We start from the raw sequence: 16,568 nt of genomic DNA, 5'->3' as shown, positions 1-16,568 counted from the left end.
TGTAGCATGCTTCCCTGCCTTCCTAAGCACAGTATACTGCCCTTAACTTCACAGTTATTCCTGATGACTCAGGGCCATCTTTAGAAATCTCAATTACTGTGCACAGTGAAGCATGCAGGGCAGTGTGCTCAATGGGCCTGCTTCTTCTGCCTCTGCTTTCTCTTCCCTTCGGAGCTTTTCAGCATCTAGCAGCCCTACCTTTTGCACCTTCTAGTCTGTGTGGGTGTCAGAGCCTGCTGGTCTTTCAAGTAAGCGACATTGTCCACCCAAGGGCAAGTCAGTGAGCCAGTCCTTGTCCTTGGGGCTGTTTCCATACTCATTCCCATTCACATCTGTGCTAGAGATGGCCTTGAGTCTGACCAGGAGGATGGGAGGAGGGGGGGGGGCGGGAGGTTTCCTCTGAGAAGGATTCTTACCCCTCTCAAAAAAATCTTAGTAATTGGCTCGAAACAGAGGGAGACAAAGGAAGATACATTTTTCTTCATCAGAAATCACTGGAAAGAAGCATTAGTGTCTTGTGTGCCTGCTCAGACTTTCCAAACGAATTTGCAATTTAAAAGAGAAAGGAAAAATCCTCATCAAAGGGGTCCACTTTTTTTCCTCATTACAAGAACACTATTACAATCCAGGGTTGTCCCTAAGATAGTTAGTTCCTTGTCCTAGCAGAGGGCCCTTAGTAACAGTGCTCTGTTGATCTGGTTACAACACACATTTTCTATAATGAATAATTCTGGACAACTAAATGCTCTCTTTCTCTGACCATTATCTATGCAGCATGTAGCCACCATCAGGAAAGTTCAGAGAGGAGGGGAAGCCACCTCACACAAGTTCTCAGTTTGGATTTCCAACCTCAGTTGCTCTTTCCTAGCTCCCCCTTCCCAGCGCCCCCCCGCCCAACACCCCACGCCACTGCTGGAAGCAAAAGCAAGACCTAGGAGCTTGGAAGAGACCCAGTGGTAAGGGCCAGAGGGGCATGGCTTGCTCGGGTTTCTTTTCTTTCTTACTCCAAAATGAGAAGATCGAGTGTCTCCGGCAGCATGCACATCATAATCCAACTCCACTAGAGGGAAAGACCCAGTGCTTTCCTTGGAGTTTGTTATAAAGAGAATTTACTTAAGAGCCCTAAACAGCTAGTTCTGTGCCAGGACAAAGGACAAGCAATATGCCTTGGGGGCAGGCCACTAGTTCATAATCAAAGCCTCCAGAAACCATGTTTGGGGTTGAGACTTACCTGGGGTGTGGTTGCTGGGATGTTTTGTGACAGTCCTTTGGTATAAGGAAGTCCCTCCTAGGAAGACAGAGGGTTCCCTTAGTGGCGCTTGCTTTCTACCACTGGGCACACAGTGCCATATATTCCCAGTAGTTTATGTCTAAGGAGAGCCATGGGGTCAGGCGGAGATACTGGGGGAAACAATCTCTTAAGAAGTTCAGGTGCCGAGAATAACGTAAAACAATGGGAATCAATCCAAAGAAAAGCTTTGTTGCAGGCAATGGGGAAAAGAGGGAAGGGAAGAGAGGAGAAGGAGACTAGACCTACAACCCAGGCATACTATATGCAAACTTAGAGTAGAACCCACTTGAGGCCAGTGCTAGATTGGAGGATCACAGAGGCACAGATCTATTCAGCAAGAAGGGGTGGGGGTGGGCAGTGGGGTGCTCCGGGCAGAAGAGGGGAGAGTAAGCTCCAGAGTGTCCTTCTGAGAATGGGATTCTCACTCTGATTTTGGATGGCCTCCCTGTAAATGGCCAAATTGCATATCAGGGGTCAAGGCAAAATCTTATTTGGGGCGGTTTGTTATCAGGCAGAAAAAAACAAGCCAATGGTGGGAAAAATATTACTTTGGGGGCCACAGTTGTACTAACCTTTGAATATATCTTTGGTGGTATTTTTCCAGGTTCGATAAATTTATAGTCTTCTCTTAAGAGGAGACTGTCAAGGTGGTCTCAAGACCACCAGGCCCAATCTTGTAACACAGGGTAGGGCACTTAGTAGCTTCTTCTTACTAATTGGATGCTAAACTGTTATATTTTCTCCTGCTAAAGAAATGCAAATGCTTTTAGCACCTTCTAAATTTCCTATTCTGGGACAAAGTTCCAATAACTCCACCCTCCTTACACAGCTCTGTCCCTGCCACACAACATGTTGGCAAAATAGAAAACATATTTCTTTAGGGAAAGTCATTCATGGAATGTGGCCAATTCAGTAGTAATGCCTTGGCATATAAGACAAAATCAACCCTAAGCATCAGGAAGACAGAAAGGGTTAGTTCAAGATCAAGACTTTATTTTTTCACTCTCTGTCCTTTGGCGGATTACCTACACTTTTTAAAAAAATCTGAAAGATTTCTTCCTTCACCCAAGGCCTCCTCCTGCAAACAAAAACAACTCTGCTGGCAGCCGCAGCTGACTTTGCTCCCAAGGTACAAGAAATGGAGAAAGAGACCTGCTATTTTTTCCATGTAGCTTTGAATAGGACGGCAGGACTTGTCAAGGGCTTTCATTTACCCCAAGAAATACACTTGAAACCCAAGATAACCAAGTATTTCTTATTCAAGAGAGTCAAAGTAAGTAAAAAGTTAAGCTGATAAACTTCTTTCCATTCACACAACTAAGAAACTGTGCCCTTGTTTCTGTCTGTCTGTCTGTCTCTCCCTCCCCGCCTCCCCCCCCCCCGCTCTGTTTTCTCTCTGACACTCAAAATCTCACACATACAAAAAAAACATGTCTAGATGAAACAGCATACCCAACCTTCATTTCTCTCCTGAGCTTCAGCCCTGTATGTCTATATCACCAAATGCCTGCTGGGTATCTCCTCCTGGGTGTCACATAGACAACTCAAACTTAGCATGGCCAAAACCGAAATCATCACCTTTCCTCCTAAGTCTACCAACTCTTTTTTCTGACTTCCCTATTTCTGTTCAGGTCAACATCATCTCCCAGTCACCCATATGCACAACCTCAGAATCAATCTCAATTCTTCCCTCTCCCTCACCTTCCCACATTCAATTAATTTTCCAGTCTTGTCTCGTTTCCCATTCGAACTCTTCAACATATCTCACATGTGTCCCCTTCTCTTCAATCATACAACTACCCCTCTTAGTTAAAGCCCTCACCAACTCTCACTTTGAGTGTTTCAATAGCCGTCCAATTGGCCTCCCTACCCTTAAGTCATCCCCTAGTCAACCTATCCTCCATGCTTCAGCCAAGGTGATATCCATAGAGCACAGGTCTATGTCGATCCCAAACTTAAGAAACTTCACTGACTCTTTTGCTTTTAGAATAAAATATAAACTCATCTGTTTGATCCCCTCACAGCCTGAGTCTGGCATACCTTTCTGACTTCTTACCCACAATTCCCTCACCCTGATTCCATATTCCAGTTTAATATGTGAAATTAAAACAGTTCCACATAGATTTCACAGCCCTCCACAAATTAGATCCATCCCACCTAGCCAATCTCCTCTGAGGGCCTTTCACCCTAAAGAAAACTAAAGCTTTATTCATTGACAAAAGGTGGCTACACCAACAAGTGACTGTGTATTTTCCAATAAGAAAAGTTGATGCCCATTAGAGGTCTGCTGTGTACTTTGCAGAGATTAGTGGCCTAACAGAGAAAAAGATTCAGGTCTCACTCCTTTACTCAAACTATCTTATATATCAAGTGAAATAAATGGCAAGTAAAAATGCATTTTTTTAGTCTTTAAACTATCAACTCATTTTCATCATACAATTCAAAATCATATAAGTAGAACTAAAATTATAAGTGATAAACCATTAAATTGCATCACTATATTTTATTATTAGTTTACTATTATTACTGTCTCAGGGCCAGAGTATCTTCCAGGTTCGACCAACTATTCTTAGAAGTCATAATGTAACCTCTAAGTGAGATTTTATTACAGAAAACCATGTTTCATAACCATTTCCTCTACCCCTTGAAACAGTATTTCATTAACTTCTGTATATGTGTCTGGTATATCAGATTAGCCAGAGAATCATGGAATTTTTAGTGCCATTCTCCCCAATTCTCAAAGACTATGTCCCTAAGTTATAGAGGAATTGTCATCTGAGAAAATTCCCCCCACTCTGCCCTCCCATCTCCTTCAGTCCCAGAGCCGTATAACCAGTCCAAGACCATATGCGATAGAGGCAGGATTTGAACCAGGGTCTTCCTGGCTACAAGGCCAACTCTTTTTCCGCGTTGCTACAATGCTTCTCAGAGAACTAAAGTCCAACGTGTGCTAATAAATAGAAGTATATACACACACACATGCATAAAAAAGAAGAGATGATATTTAAACCTAATGACTCAATCACAATGATTCAGGCTTAGTGGACAACGAAAGTACTTCATGTTATTCTAATATCTGACACATGGACACCATCTCGAGACTGTTTATTTGTAAAGAAAAAAGGACAATGGATTCAGTGCTGTTATCTTCTTATTTGGTTCCCAAGGACTAGTCCTAAAACAAAGCTCTTTCCACACCCCTTCTTCAATTCCGAGGTTTTCAGTGGTTTCCCATCACCTATAGAATAGCATACAAACTCCCCTTGCTGAGAAGTCTTCTGCAAGATGGGTCTCACCTACCTTTCCAAGCTTATTCCACTCAATCCATTGGATCACTCCATTCCACCCAAATGGCTTGCTGGCTATGATATTGCTATTTCCCATCAACATGCCTTTCCCACAAGTGAATGAATAAGTATTAGGTAGGCTCTCATGTCTAAAATACATTCCCTCTTCCTCTTTGACTCTTATGATAATAGTAACAGTAGCTCACATGTATATAGCTCTTTAGGGTTTGCCAAGTGCTTTGCAAATATTATTTTATTCTCATAACAGCCCTGAGAGGTAGGTGCTAACTGAGATAATTAAAACAGCAAGTGATTAATTGTGGGAATTGAGTGACCCACACTGACTCCATCTTATGACTCAATTGTGGAGCTAGCTCAGTTCCCTTTCTATTCAATTATGAGTCTAATCCAATTTTTGTCTTGTGAGAAAACTTTATTCAATTATAGGAATTGTGAGAAAACATTATTGCATTGTTTGAACCTAGCCCTGCATGACTGGTGAGCCAGACCACCTCTTCTTGTTGCTTAGAGACCCTCAAAACTCAGGACCTGGGTTATGGTGACCAGAAACTCAAGCAAATCTGAAAATTAATGCAAGGAGTTTTCTCACTATTATACATCTCAAGCAACCCATATGTCTTATCTGAAAACTGGCCCCACACTGGTCAATCAGTTATTGTTTCTATGTTCCTTTGATTGAATACAGACACTGAGGGGGGTGGGACATCTCTTTTTCTGATTTCAAAAATCAATTTTGATTTTAGAATTGTACCCATTCATTCTCTTCCTTCCAACTTAGAAAGTCAGTCTATAATCTTTCCTCTAATTAGAAATCAGATCACCTAATTTTGTATCTCGGTTAATTGTTTTCTTTTAATTAATTGGTCTTACTTGATTAATCAGTTTTAATGGGTAAAAATCTGTTTCCCCCGTATTAGGGGTCCAGAGCCAAGCAGAGGAAGCCTGGTCCCAATTTGTTATGCAGTTGGTATACATTGCTTAATAAATCCATATGCTCCAGAGCTCTAATGTTTGTTTCTTCAATCATTTCATCTTTCACCAGCCATATATCATTTCTTGCCATAATACACAGAAGGAAACTGAAGACAGATGGAGTTTAAGTGATTTGCTCAGGGTCACATAGCCAGTTAAGTGTCTGGGACTGGATTTGAATTCAGGCCTTCCTGACTTCAAGTCCAGTACTCTACCTACTGTGCTACCTAGGTCAGGTACCAAATCCTGTATGAGGCTGCCCTCTGCCCCCACTCCCAATCACTCTTGAAAATGCTCTGTGTAACTGTGTCTAACTTTTATTCACTTCTCTTTGCACCTGACATTTCCTCCTAGTAGAACATAAGCACCCTGCGGACAGGGACGGCTGCTTTTGTGTCTTTGCCTTCCTAGCTCTGAACATGGTATCAGGCACATAGCAGGTTTTTAATGGCTATTTGTTGAATTGGCCAAGTTGGGATGCCTTCATAGAGCTGTGATCAGGAGTAGGAAAAGGCTCAAGATTATGTCGCACCAAGACTGACTAGAGGTACTTAGCCTGGAAAAGAAGACTCAGAAAGACCATGCGATCTGACTTCAAGCCTGTGAAGGAAGGGCTGTCATAGGGAAGAGGGACTCAATCGATTCTGTTTGGCCTCTGAAGGCAGAATGAAGAATGAAGAGGACAAACTGCAAAGAGTCAAATTTGAGCTTCATGTAAAGAAAACCTTACTAGCAACGAGCACTACCTAAGAGGGCTGGCTGCCTCAGGAGGGGGTGGGTTTCCCATTGCTAGAGGTCTTCCAGGGAAGGTTGGTTAGCCACGTGTTGGGAATGCCATTGAGTGAATTTCTGTTCAGGTATATGTAAGAATAGAAGCCCTCCAATACGACCTTGGGCAAGTCATTTGAACCCTCTGAGCCTCAGCTCTCTTAGATAAGAAGAGCTGCCCTACCTGCCCTACAGAGTTGTTTGTATTCTCCTAAGTCTATCACAGGGAACTTTTCTCTCCCTCTGCAAATGGGCATGCCTCTTGTTTTGGTCTACTGTACATTTTGAAGTCTTAGAACACTAAACTGGTAGCCAAATATGGTCATCCTCATGGATGCTGTTACTTCAGACCAGTAAGTAAAAGCTATTTTCCCTGAATTTAAAAACTCTAGGCAATTCTATCTTTCCTAGAGCTCCTATCAGTTGTGCTGGCACCAAATTCTTGGTTCCTCGAAGGTGAGAGCCATGTACTCATGTGCTATATATAATGCACTCCAGCAATCTCTGACTGCTGCAAGGACACTAGCAAATTTAGCTTCAATGGTATGATTTTCTATCATTTGTAACACCATCATCCACACTTGAAAACCTAATGCCTCTCTCTAATCATACCTCTCATTTCATCCATTTAGCTCAGACCCATTTTTCTGCCATGATAATTTTGCAATGCTCCTAATTCCATTATCAACACTGCCAAATTGGAGGAAACAGAATAAGAATACTTAACTAGACACTTTTCTGCTTCATTTTCATAGTAATTAATTGCTTTAAGCACCTTCACCTTTTAAGGGTGAAAAAGTAGGGTTTGGTTGACTAAATGTTAAAAAGTGGTGGTCGCCAAGGAATTGAATAAATATCAATTCCTAATGAAAAAAACCTCAAGTCAAAATGACTTTTATGGTAGTTTATTTACAAATGAGAAGAGAGAAAAAGTAAGAAAATCAGAAAGAGGATAAGGTAAGATAATTAACCTAACTAAATAATTTGCTCCAGCCCCTGGCTCAACCCAGGCAGGGCTAATTAGTCCTCACCAAGAGAAGGCTCAGCCTTGGGCCCAGGGCCTGAGGTGGATGAAGCAAAAGCTTCAGTGGCGAAGCCTCTCTTTAAAGGAGAGTTCCTTCAGAGAAATCCAGGAAGGGTCAGTCTTTACACTCACCCTATGTAGTTATAAGGGACAGATTTAAGAACAGTCTCATCAAGTTCAAGGCTCCAGCCAGAGCTCCTCCAGGTCCAAGAAACAAGAAGTAGATTATAGGAAGTTGTCACTCCCTTTTAAAAGCGCTTCTTTATCATCACTTCCTGTGCCTTCCTCTTAGTTTACATGTCCAATCACAACAAACATTTTGCTTAGGACTGCCCAGAGGGCAGTCAGTCAATTCTGATTCATCACCCACTCTTGCACAGGTGGGTTACAGACTTCCTCACTTGAGAATTAAATGGGTGTTTATACCTTTGGTGATTAAATCTAAAAATGGGCAGGGTAGGTTTAATTTTGTTATCACAATCTTTTCTCTGAGTTAACAGTAGGGCCATGTAGGTGGGGACGGGGCCTTCAGACAATGTACAATCAAATACCAATAATCTCTCTGTGTGCTTCTATTTAGCATGTTGAACATTACATTGGGCTTCCAAAAATTATGAGAACCAATATTTGGAAGACTCCAAGGTGGAGATGGGATGATCTTGAAGGAATGCATTTAACTGGAAAAGAGGGGATGTGGAAAGCACCTTAAAGTCCAGGGACTACAACAGCAAGTGTATATGGTTGGAGCCCATAATTGGACAGAAGAAGCCCAGTCAGGAAGCGGCCTCGGAGTGCATCTAGCTAGCCCAACACATACCTGGGCAGGCTTACCCCATACTACATGCCTGATGAACTCTCAGCCAGCCTATGCTCATGTGACTCTTAAGAAGGGGAAAGCTACCACTTCACTTTCTGAAGCAGCCCTTCTACTGTGGAAGAGCTATGCCTAGTAGGAAGAACTTCTTTATTTCAAGTGAAACAACTTGCTTCTCAGTCTTCTAGTTCTGCCTCTCTGAGTCAATGTATCTAAAGTCTAAACCTTCTTCCACCTGACAAACCTTCAAATATTTGTGGTCTTTAACATTCCTTGGAAGTAAGACCAAACAGAAGGAAAAAGGAAGAAGAGCTTGCACCAATTACCTTGAATACTCCTCTCTGAAGCCAAGTCCCACTTGCCTCAGGTGCGATAGGGTGAGGGGTCATGCAAGCTGGATCAGGAGCAGCCTGGGCAATTGGGAGTCAACTCCAGGAGAGCATAATTCATCACTGTCAGGCACCTGACATTTGAAAGGCTCCACTACTAAAGCATCCTATCATGACCTCCAGAAAAACACAACAAATTTGCCCAAAATGTCATAAAGGAGCTCCAATAAACTCACAAACTGTCTACCTTTAGTGTCTCTGTCTAATTAGCTTGGGAAAAGCAAGTCAAAGCAGATTTCTTCCTGGATCTGACTCTCTTAGGGGCAGCTAGGTGGCATGATGGATGGAGTGCAGGGCCTAGAGTCAGGGAGATTCATCTTCCTGAGTTTAAATCTGGTTTAAGATACTTACTAGCTATGCGACCCTGAGCAAGTCACTGAATCCTATTTGCCTCAGTTTCCTCATCTGTGAAATGAACTGGAGAAGGACATGGCAAACTACTCCAGTATCTTTGCCAAGAAAACCCTAAATGGAGTCACAAAGAGTCAGACGTGCCTCAAATGACTGAATAACAAGAAGATTCTAAATTCATGTCAGGATCCCTGAATCTTCGGTGACCATGAAACTCCAGGATAGGATGCATACTGTGAAATCCCAGGGCTCTTCTTCGTCCTGAGGCAAGTTTCCCTTTGAAGTAACTAGAAGCCACATTCAAGTAAGAAACCAAATAATCCAAAGAAAAGAGGATTGCTTTTTTTTTTTTAATTTGAAGGTCTCACAAACATTCCGTTTTCTGTTTCACAAATGCCAGCACCAAGAAGCCTGAACACTCATGGACATGCAGCTGGTGTTATTTTCTGTTCCATTATGTTCCAGGGCTTCAGTGCTAAGAGCTTTTCAAGAACCTTCAAATTGGATTGTTTGAGAATATAACTCTTACTCCATTTGCCAGGTTTCAGTCTTGAAAGATTGCAAATGGCATGAACATCACCCACTTGGAGAGAGACGGTATCAAGCAATTTCTATTGTCAGGAAACCTAGGTCCTATCTACAATTCTACCACTAGGCAGAGGAGTGCTCCATGGAAGGCCCAGTTTCTCCATGTTTCCATTTGCTTTAGCGAAAATAAATGAAAAGAATCTCCTTTAACTAAGGCATTCTCCAGATTGGAAGATAGCTAACCTAACAAAGGGTCATGAGGATGAGAACAGTGATCCCTCTGAAAGGAACCACTCAATCCAAGATTTGATTATCTAGCATTATTATTATTCAAAGATTAATTTTTTAAAATCTCCAGGTCCTAAGCATGTATGTAGAGTTTTCAAATTTTAATTCTGCCATTTGTATTCAAACAATGGCACAAGGACTGGAAGCTATAACTAGAAAGCAGTTTATCTGAAAAAGAGCAAAGGGTTTAAGGGGACCACAAGCTTCACATGAACCAACGATGACTGCTAGAAAAATTACTGGTGTGCTATGGGATTCCAGATGAGAGATTCTAGTCTCCAGGTACTGTCTTCTGGTCAGATAACATCTGGAGTACATGTTCACTTTCAGCTATCATGTTGTAGGAGGGACCCTGACAAATAGGTATTTATCCCAACACTGACAGAGTCCAAGCCACAAGATAGGTTCAAGCTAACTGGGAATATTTAGCCTCAAGAATGAAAGACTTAGTGGGATCTCAAAATCATTGTCAGTTTTATAAAATACATAGAAGATGGATAAGCTGAAATGAAGTTTGTGGTGGAGGGTGATGAGTGTATATTTCAGATTTACATCTTTATGCTCAAAAGGAGAAAAACCTTTCTGGCTATTACAGGTATCTCAAAACAGAGTGAACAGCTTGGGGGCTAAATGACCAGGAATCAGGGATAAAATAAGGAAAGGTTTGGGGGGGCAAGGGGATGCTGCAGAGATTGAATTAGATCAGCATTTCCCAAATGATGATCTCTAAGGAATTTTCACTGGTCCATAAAACTTGGATCTTTAGCCTCTTCAAACTTAAAAATGACTCTTCCTCCCAGCTCTGGTTTCCTGAGGTTATTAGGAGGAGTAAGAAGAAAGGAGGAAGGGTCAGCTGCTGTCTGGGATGAAGCAACCCACAGGGCAGAACTTTGCTATTTGAACATCTACAGGCTGGTTTTGGCTTAGAAATGTTGCTCTAGACAACCTCAAGCCCCTTCTAGGTCTTACCACAGAAATTCACCAAAAGCTACGCCAAAAACGACTGCAAACCTGTGCTCAATTTCTTAAATTAGGAAGTTCTTTTCCCACAATACATACACACGTTCTTACTGGTGTACATGAACATAGTTAAAGGCAACAAAAATAAGTCTGCTCCAAGCTTCCAGATACAGAGCAATACTGGGAAAATCCCCATAGCTTAAAGTGCAGAGTTTTGTTTTGTCTTTACTCCCCTGATACTTCTCTATGCAGAATTCCACATTTTCAAGTAGTATTTGCCCTCACTAATTTGCTATCATTGTGAAATGCTTTCTACTAAATATGTTAGTAGACAGAGTGATACAAAGAAGAAGACTTCTAAGATTATAAAAATCAGAAAGCAAAAACACAGGAAGCCATTTTAAAAAAAATCTCCTTTTTAGTTTCTTTTTTCCCTATTGCCCACCCAAGAAACAAGGAACTTTCTGTAAACAGCAGAGTTCTCCTTGGCATTCCGTGCCAGGCAAAGAGAAGCACTGAGCTCTACCAACTCAATCACAGCAACTTTCTCAATATTCATCCATGGGGTAACTAGGTCTTGGGACAAAATCCATGCTTACATTTGGAAGTGCTAATGCAACAAATCTTTCCAAAAAGAGATCAACTGAATACTGGGGATCAAAGAAGACAATGTCTTCTTTAATGACATTCATTAAACCCGTGGTCACCAACAGAAACTGCTTTCATAATCATTGTTCCAGAAAAGTTACACTGGGAGAATGTCTATCTTCTTGCTTCAATCTTCCATTTCATTATTTCCAGGACATTGTTTCAGGCTCAGGAAAAGTGGCTATTATTATTATTATTATTATTATTATTATTATTATTATTATTATTCCTATCATTTCTTTAATGTTTGCCAAAAGCTTTGCATATCTCATTTCATTCACCATCCCTTCTTCTCTAGCCTCTACCTCCAAAAGTTAGAACCTTGATGAGTGCATACAAATCATTGTTTTCATCTTGTATCCTCAATTTCCCATGAAAGCTAGTATTAGCCATCATTAGCCCAGTGTTCCATGGAAGCTGCCAAGATACCAGGAAGAAGCCACTTGAGGTGCAATGAAGGTGTAAACACCTTTAATTTCCTGAATGAATCTCTCTTGATTGACCTGGGGAATCCACCTGTTCCTGTCTGGGGAGCAAAGCCCCTCCCTTTGGGATGTGTTTACACAAAGCATTAGACAGCTCCAGAGGGTAAAACTGGATACCAATAATCTACCAATGTGCAATACCTGTGACAAATGCACAGTCACTAAAATAGTGTGTTTCTGTCGACCCCTCCTTTTCAAGTGGATTGCCTTGCATGACATGGCTAGGCATGGGGCACAGAAGTGAAAAGAGGCCTATGGCTAACAAGAGTCAAACATAGCCTTTTGGGATGTGGCCACCCAGAGCTCCCTCACCTCATTTCCCCAGAATTTCATGCAGTCAACTCTGTCTCTCATCCACCACCCCAACGTTTTGTTGATGTCTTCCTTGACCCAAGATGAGCAAGTTACATGTTGTCATATGTCATATGAGCAGGTACATGTTGTCAATGAGCAAGGCCAACAGCTGGGCTCCTTAAAGGGGTGGAGAACTTATTCTAAATCTCAGACCTATAAAGTCAGCAGAAAGCAGAGACTCTAAAGCAGGAAGGCCCAGGTCTGCCTCCATTTTGATGGAGCCTTGGCCCTCAGCAAAGCACTTGCCACTGGCGTTTTTGCTGCCAAGGCAGAACTACTGGAGCTACCAGAGTACTGGGCCCAATGGAAAGGAGCAGCACTCACACTGGGCTCCAGGCAGGCAGTTGCTGAATAGGCTTTCCATTCTGTTTCCAGGCTTCAGTAGTTATTCTATCACTGCAACTGACTTTTAATGAATACAAGAAGCCCCAATGCTGACATTTCCAAAACACAACCTTAGGAAACATGCAAGATGTACCTTGAGCAAGAGTTCTAGAAACAGTGATGATGCCAAACAGTCCCCCATCCCCAATTAAGGAACTATGCTTGAGTAGAGGGGGGAAACAGGTAGAGAGCAATGATGGATTTTGTTTTTCCTTTGTAGTGTTTTGCGGAAGAATATAAACATATCTAACTTTCTAGAGACAGATATTTGCATGTGACTGCTGCATGCATTTGAAACATATTAGTTCACAACCTGTCAATGCATTTTTCCTGTGTCCAAAGTGGCATCTTTGCAATTTCACCACAAAAATCACAACTCTAAAGCTTCAAAGGACAGGCAGCTTCCCCTCTCCTTGTCGCCCAGGCAGGGGAGGGCGCTCCAACAGAATCCCAGAAGACTTTGGGCACTGTGACACGATAGACTGTATGTACCTTGCTTGAGAAAGGAAACACTGACGACCAGGTCATTTTTTCTGACTAGATCACTGGCTTCCAAAGTAACTGTGGGCACACAATTGCTAAGTAAGAAGGGCCCCCCTCCCATCCCAGCGTCTCAATGAACTTTGATCATTGAGTAGTTATGACAAAAGCTAAAGCCCTTGCTGAAAAAACCAGGATGACAAACTCCCAAGGTGAGCTCTGGGCTTTCCATACTGCGTCTGTAAATATAAAAGCCTTCTGTATGTTTCTGTGCAAAGGAGACAGATGTGCCAACTGACTAAGAGAGTCCACTGCCATGGCCAAGGGTTCTTGGGTAACAGGAGACATGCAATTACATTTGATCTTCTACAGATGTGCTCCCCCCGTGTGTGGCAACCGGCACACAGGAGCTGGACTGTTTCTCTAGGCTCTGCAGTCTAAGCTGATTCCCTTCTATCCCCAGGTCAAAGAGGCTGAGGCTTAAGCAAACCAGGGAATTCAGAGAAAGAAGCTGAATTCAGCTCTCCCCAACTGGGGAAGTAATACTAAAAGCACAACAGGATGGTTTTGAACTGCTGTTTTCTCAAAACCGGCAAGTGTTGTTAAAAAAAAAAAGAAGCTGCCAATTTCATTTTGGGGGTAGTGCCATGGGAATCAGAAATCACGACCTTCTCTCAACAGCTGAAATCCCAATCGCCTTTTGTTAAGTCTGCCGCCCCCCAAAAAAAAGTTTGTCTTTGGCCTGCCCTGGTCACTTTGCACCAGCTACGGCTGACTAGTTCAGGGGCTCCCTGGACACTGACAGACAGACAGGCAGGCAGGCAGGCACGCGCACACACACACACACACACACACACACACACACACACACACACACACACACACCATCGAGGGCTTTTCAAGCCCCTCCCCAACCTGTCCCCTTCCTCTTTCCCACCACATTCCATTAACTACGGGGCTTCTTTTTCTATCAACAAGGCTCATCATCTTAGGGAGAAAGCAAAATCATCTTCCCATATGCTTAAATGAAATAACTCGAACTACCTCTGAGAGCAAATATGAATAATAATCTGCTGAGGAAAAGCTGAGAGAAGCTGGGGCTAGCGAGCCTGCCAAGTTACACCAATTCCCAGCTTCCGAGACCCCAAGGGGGCACCTGCACAGCTGAAAAGGCCAAGCTGAGCGGTGGTGGCAGTGGCGGCGGCAGCTGCTGAGGGGCTTCAAAGCATCTCTCACAATCAAGATGTCACTGGGCATCCACACCCCAGAGAAGAGAAGAACTAAGTGGGGAAGCAGCAAAATGAGCCTGACAAACAAAAGCCCCAACTCCTCGAGCCGCTACCCTTCCTTGACTAGTCAGTGGGCTCGGCATCCACACATACGACAGAGCTTGGCTTCAAAAGCCTGCTTTGTACTGAAGGAAGGGAAAGGTGAAAAAGGCAAGCCCTCGCCCCCCCACCCCGCCCCCCCAGCCGAAAAACGAAAAAGGGCTCGTGGACGGGGTGGGAAAAGAACAGCAGCTGATCACACTTCCTGGCTTTCCTTTTGGAAGGCACGGCTTTGTGAATGAAACACACCAAACAAATGTTTTAATTTCGAAAAGAAGACTCCGGCAGGCTGGCCCCCGACACCCAGGCACGAGTTTATGTCCAGGAAAGCCAACATTCCTCCCGAAGGTACAGAGACACGGCCCGATCACACAACTGGGAATACAGAGCAAGCAGAAATGACTCGACCTTCCAAATTGATAAGACTTGGAAAGATGAACCATAGCAGAGCTGTGGAAATGCAGTCACCACGCTAGAGCAATACTACACAGTAGTGAGTGGAAAGCTCACTTTCTCCTAACCCACACATCCATTTGCCAGAGATTTTTAAAACTGGCCAAGCCAGGCGGCATCTGGAAAATGAGCCACCAGAATAATAACATCGGCGAGTGCCGGCTGGGGTCTTGGACCTTCAGAAGGCCAATCGATGAGAAATGCTCCGGTTTAACTCAATCCGGAATCATTTCTCCTTCCTACGCCTTCGCATTTGGCGATTATGAAAAAGCCTCACATCCCTTCGAAGCACAAGTTTCCAAAGCGAGCCCCCGAAGAGAGAAGGTGGCCCTGCCCACCGGAGGTCACCCGAGAGAGAACGTGGCATTTGGGGCCACCAGGGAGTCTGGCTCCGGAAAGAAATCCCACCTTAAGCCCCTGTTTGCTCTCACTTACATGTATGCCGGTGAAAGTGGCGAAGACCTGGAGGTTTTAAGCACAGGAACTGGGAATTTCCAGATAGCAGGAGAGCTCGTTTTCCATTTCAAAGGCATGTTGTCACCACGATACTACAATAACAGTAAACAGCGTTTCCATAACACACCACCAACTAGGACTTCCATTCCCCCTGCCACAGCAGAGCCCTCCTGGAGGCTGCCGCTGCTGCTGCTGCCGCCGCCGCCGCCGCCTCTACCACTGCTGCTAGGACTCCGAACCAGCCAGAGATGCTGCCAGTGCCCTCGAACCGTGGCTCCCAACCTGGAAGGGAGGGCTGCAAGGCATCGCCTGTCCCCTCCAGGACTGGGATGAGGCTCCCTCCTACCTCCACAGTAATGCCGCCTCACTAGGGAGACACTGACTGCAGTAGGCAGAGATATGCCTTCTGGGGGGCTTCCGACGCCTGCCCGGGCTCGGCTCCGCACTAGGCAAAGCTGGCAATGCCACGGCGGTGGTGCCTTGGCAGGAGGGCTCGGGCTAGCCTCTGCTCCACACCTCTTAACCTGATTTCTGGACCAATAGAGGCAGGAAAAAGCAGGACAGAGCTGGGACTCTAGGCGGAAAGGAAGCCACACACCTACCTACTCAGAATACACTTGTCATCCTCTGAACAGTCTTCCTTGGAGCTGCAACAATACAAGTGGGCTAGTAAGCTCAGCATAGCCTTGGGCCGCTGCTAGGGCAGCTGAGCTGGGCTGAGCTGGGCTGAGCTGGGGTGGGCTGGGCTACTAAACGCAGCAGCAGCAGCTGCCTGAGCGGGCGCCTGGTATGTGAGCTCTGAACGAGCACCCCGCCTGGCTATGCCATTAAGGAGAGCGCCCAGCGCCCCAGCGCCCGTCCTTCACAGCCATTGTGCGACCAAGGCCAAGTCCAGGCAGCTCACCCCCCCAGACGGCTGCCTGAGCCCGGATGGCACGCCAGTGTGACAGCTGCTCCGGCCAGGCTGGGCTCTCCCTTCCCTAGGCTGATCCTCAAGCAGGATGAGCCCCAACGCCGGCATTTGACAACATCTGGGGCAGTCCCGCGGACCTCCCTCCCTCCCTTCCTCCCTCCCCTCTTACTCTCTTCCCCCCTCCCTTCCCCCCTCCCCACCTGCCTGTCTACCTCCTGCAGCAGCAGCAGCAGCAGCAGCAGCAGCCCGGGGCTCTGCTCCTAGTGCCCTACTAGCCAAGGACCCTGCCCAATTCCCTAGCAATGACCCTTTCCCTCCCACGCCCCTTCCCATCGGAATGACCCCCCACGCTAGCTCACGAATCACTGCAGCCC

The 16,568-nt window shown here is 44.6% G+C and overlaps 1 protein-coding gene across 1 annotated transcript in view; it reads right to left on the bottom strand.

The window, feature by feature from the left end:
- Positions 1-15,358, bottom strand: part of KLHL13 (kelch like family member 13) — a 179,052-nt gene extending 163,694 nt beyond the window's left edge. Inside the window, exon 1 of the mRNA XM_044682841.1 lies at positions 15,261-15,358. Within this exon, the coding sequence (XP_044538776.1) occupies positions 15,261-15,358 (98 nt within the window). The remainder of the gene's footprint in view (positions 1-15,260) is intronic.
- Between the last annotated feature and the right edge of the window lie 1,210 nt (positions 15,359-16,568).

This window comes from Gracilinanus agilis, chromosome X (assembly GCF_016433145.1).
Source record: "Gracilinanus agilis isolate LMUSP501 chromosome X, AgileGrace, whole genome shotgun sequence".
Taxonomy (NCBI): Eukaryota; Metazoa; Chordata; class Mammalia; order Didelphimorphia; family Didelphidae; genus Gracilinanus; species Gracilinanus agilis.
Note: the sequence above shows the minus strand (reverse complement) of the source record. Positions and strands in the feature narration are given on the sequence as shown.